The sequence below is a fragment of the Haplochromis burtoni genome, unplaced genomic scaffold (genome assembly GCF_018398535.1).
Source record: "Haplochromis burtoni strain Fernald_Lab_line unplaced genomic scaffold, NCSU_Asbu1 Contig_6416, whole genome shotgun sequence".
NCBI classification, from domain to species: domain Eukaryota; kingdom Metazoa; phylum Chordata; class Actinopteri; order Cichliformes; family Cichlidae; genus Haplochromis; species Haplochromis burtoni.
This window is the reverse complement of record NW_024588776.1, coordinates 1-1,253: the sequence shown is the minus strand read 5'-3', so window position 1 is coordinate 1,253 and position 1,253 is coordinate 1. Positions and strand designations below refer to the sequence as shown.

General features: G+C 53.4%; 1 protein-coding gene across 1 annotated transcript; it reads left to right on the top strand.

Annotated features, from left to right (window-relative positions):
- Positions 1-23: 23 nt before the first annotated feature.
- LOC121814045 lies at positions 24-1,247 on the top strand. The gene has a single exon (XM_042218043.1). The coding sequence runs from the start codon at positions 33-35 to the stop codon at positions 888-890; it is 858 nt and encodes a 285-aa protein (XP_042073977.1). The 5' UTR covers positions 24-32; the 3' UTR covers positions 891-1,247.
- The last annotated feature ends 6 nt before the right edge of the window (positions 1,248-1,253 follow it).

Here is a 1,253-nt window from a genome sequence, read left to right as displayed (position 1 = left end):
CAGCACGTGACCCAAATGGAGAGCTGATTGCGATGATGAGGGACTTCCTGGCGGGACAGCAAAGGAGAGAGGAGGTTTTTTTGGCAGAACTCAGGGGGCTGAGGACTGTTTCCCCTCCCAACGCTCAGCCGCATTCAGATTTTGCTGGTCAGCAAAGTCCAGTCCAAGCACCAGCCGGAGCAAGCACCACAGCAGCAACGGCCACACCAAGCACCGCAACAGCAAGCAGCCCCAGAATGGTTCTGCCTACACCTGCACGTCAAAGAGGATACCGGGATCCCCCAGAGGAGGTTCCCTCTCGTCAGTCACAAGCAGTGACCAACAGCCTCGACCAGTCAGTCTCAGAGTGGATGCGATCTGCTGGGCCAAAAATTCCACCCTATCAGATGGGGGAAGACATTGAGAACTATTTGTTGCGTTTTGAGCGAGTTGCCAAAACCTGGAGATGGCCAGAGAGTGAATGGGCCTGTCGTCTAGTTCCACTGCTATCGGGGAAGGCGTTGGAGGCCTACACTGCAATGGATGAAGAAAGAGCCCATCGTTATGAAGATTTAAAAGCTGCGTTGCTAACCAAATTTGACATTTCCCCTGAGACGTATCGGCAGAGGTTCCGGTCCAATACAGTTCCACCTGGTGAGAGCCCCACAGAGACCTATTATCGCCTGAAGGGCCTCTATCGGCGCTGGATCCGACCAGAGCAGCATACGAAAGAAGAGATGGGAGAAGCTATCATCTTGGAGCAGTTAATCCGCGTGCTTCCAGGGGAGGTGAGGACCTGGGTGAGGGAGCATGAGCCAGCAGATGGACTGACCGCCGCTAAGCTGGTGTCACAGTACTTCAATGCGCGTAAAGGAGCACCACCTGCACGCTCATCTGGGACGCCACAGTGACCACCACTCCCATCATCGGGTCTTCTGAAGAGGGAGAGCAACCCAGAGCCACCCGGAAACCCCAAGGTATCCAACTTACGAGGGCCGGGTAAGGACTTTCTTTGTTATTATTGCCAGCAGCCAGGTCATAAAGCATCGGTATGCCCTCTCCGGAAGGCTAAAGTCACTGGTGCCTGCTATGCACCCCGGCTGGAGATGAAGCCCACAAGGGTCCAGCCAGTGGATGTGCAACGCTATAAAAAAGTGAAGGTCAATGGTCAGCAGGCTACTGCTTTGCTGGACACTGGTAGTTTTATGTCTTTAATTAAGCATAGTTTGGTACCAGTGAACAGTGTGGACTATAGCAGACAGGAAGAAGTTTTA

Excerpts from the sequence above, each read along its gene's own strand:
- LOC121814045 (XM_042218043.1), top strand. The coding sequence starts at position 33 with ATGATGAGGGACTTCCTGGCGGGACAGCAAAGGAGAGAGGAGGTTTTT.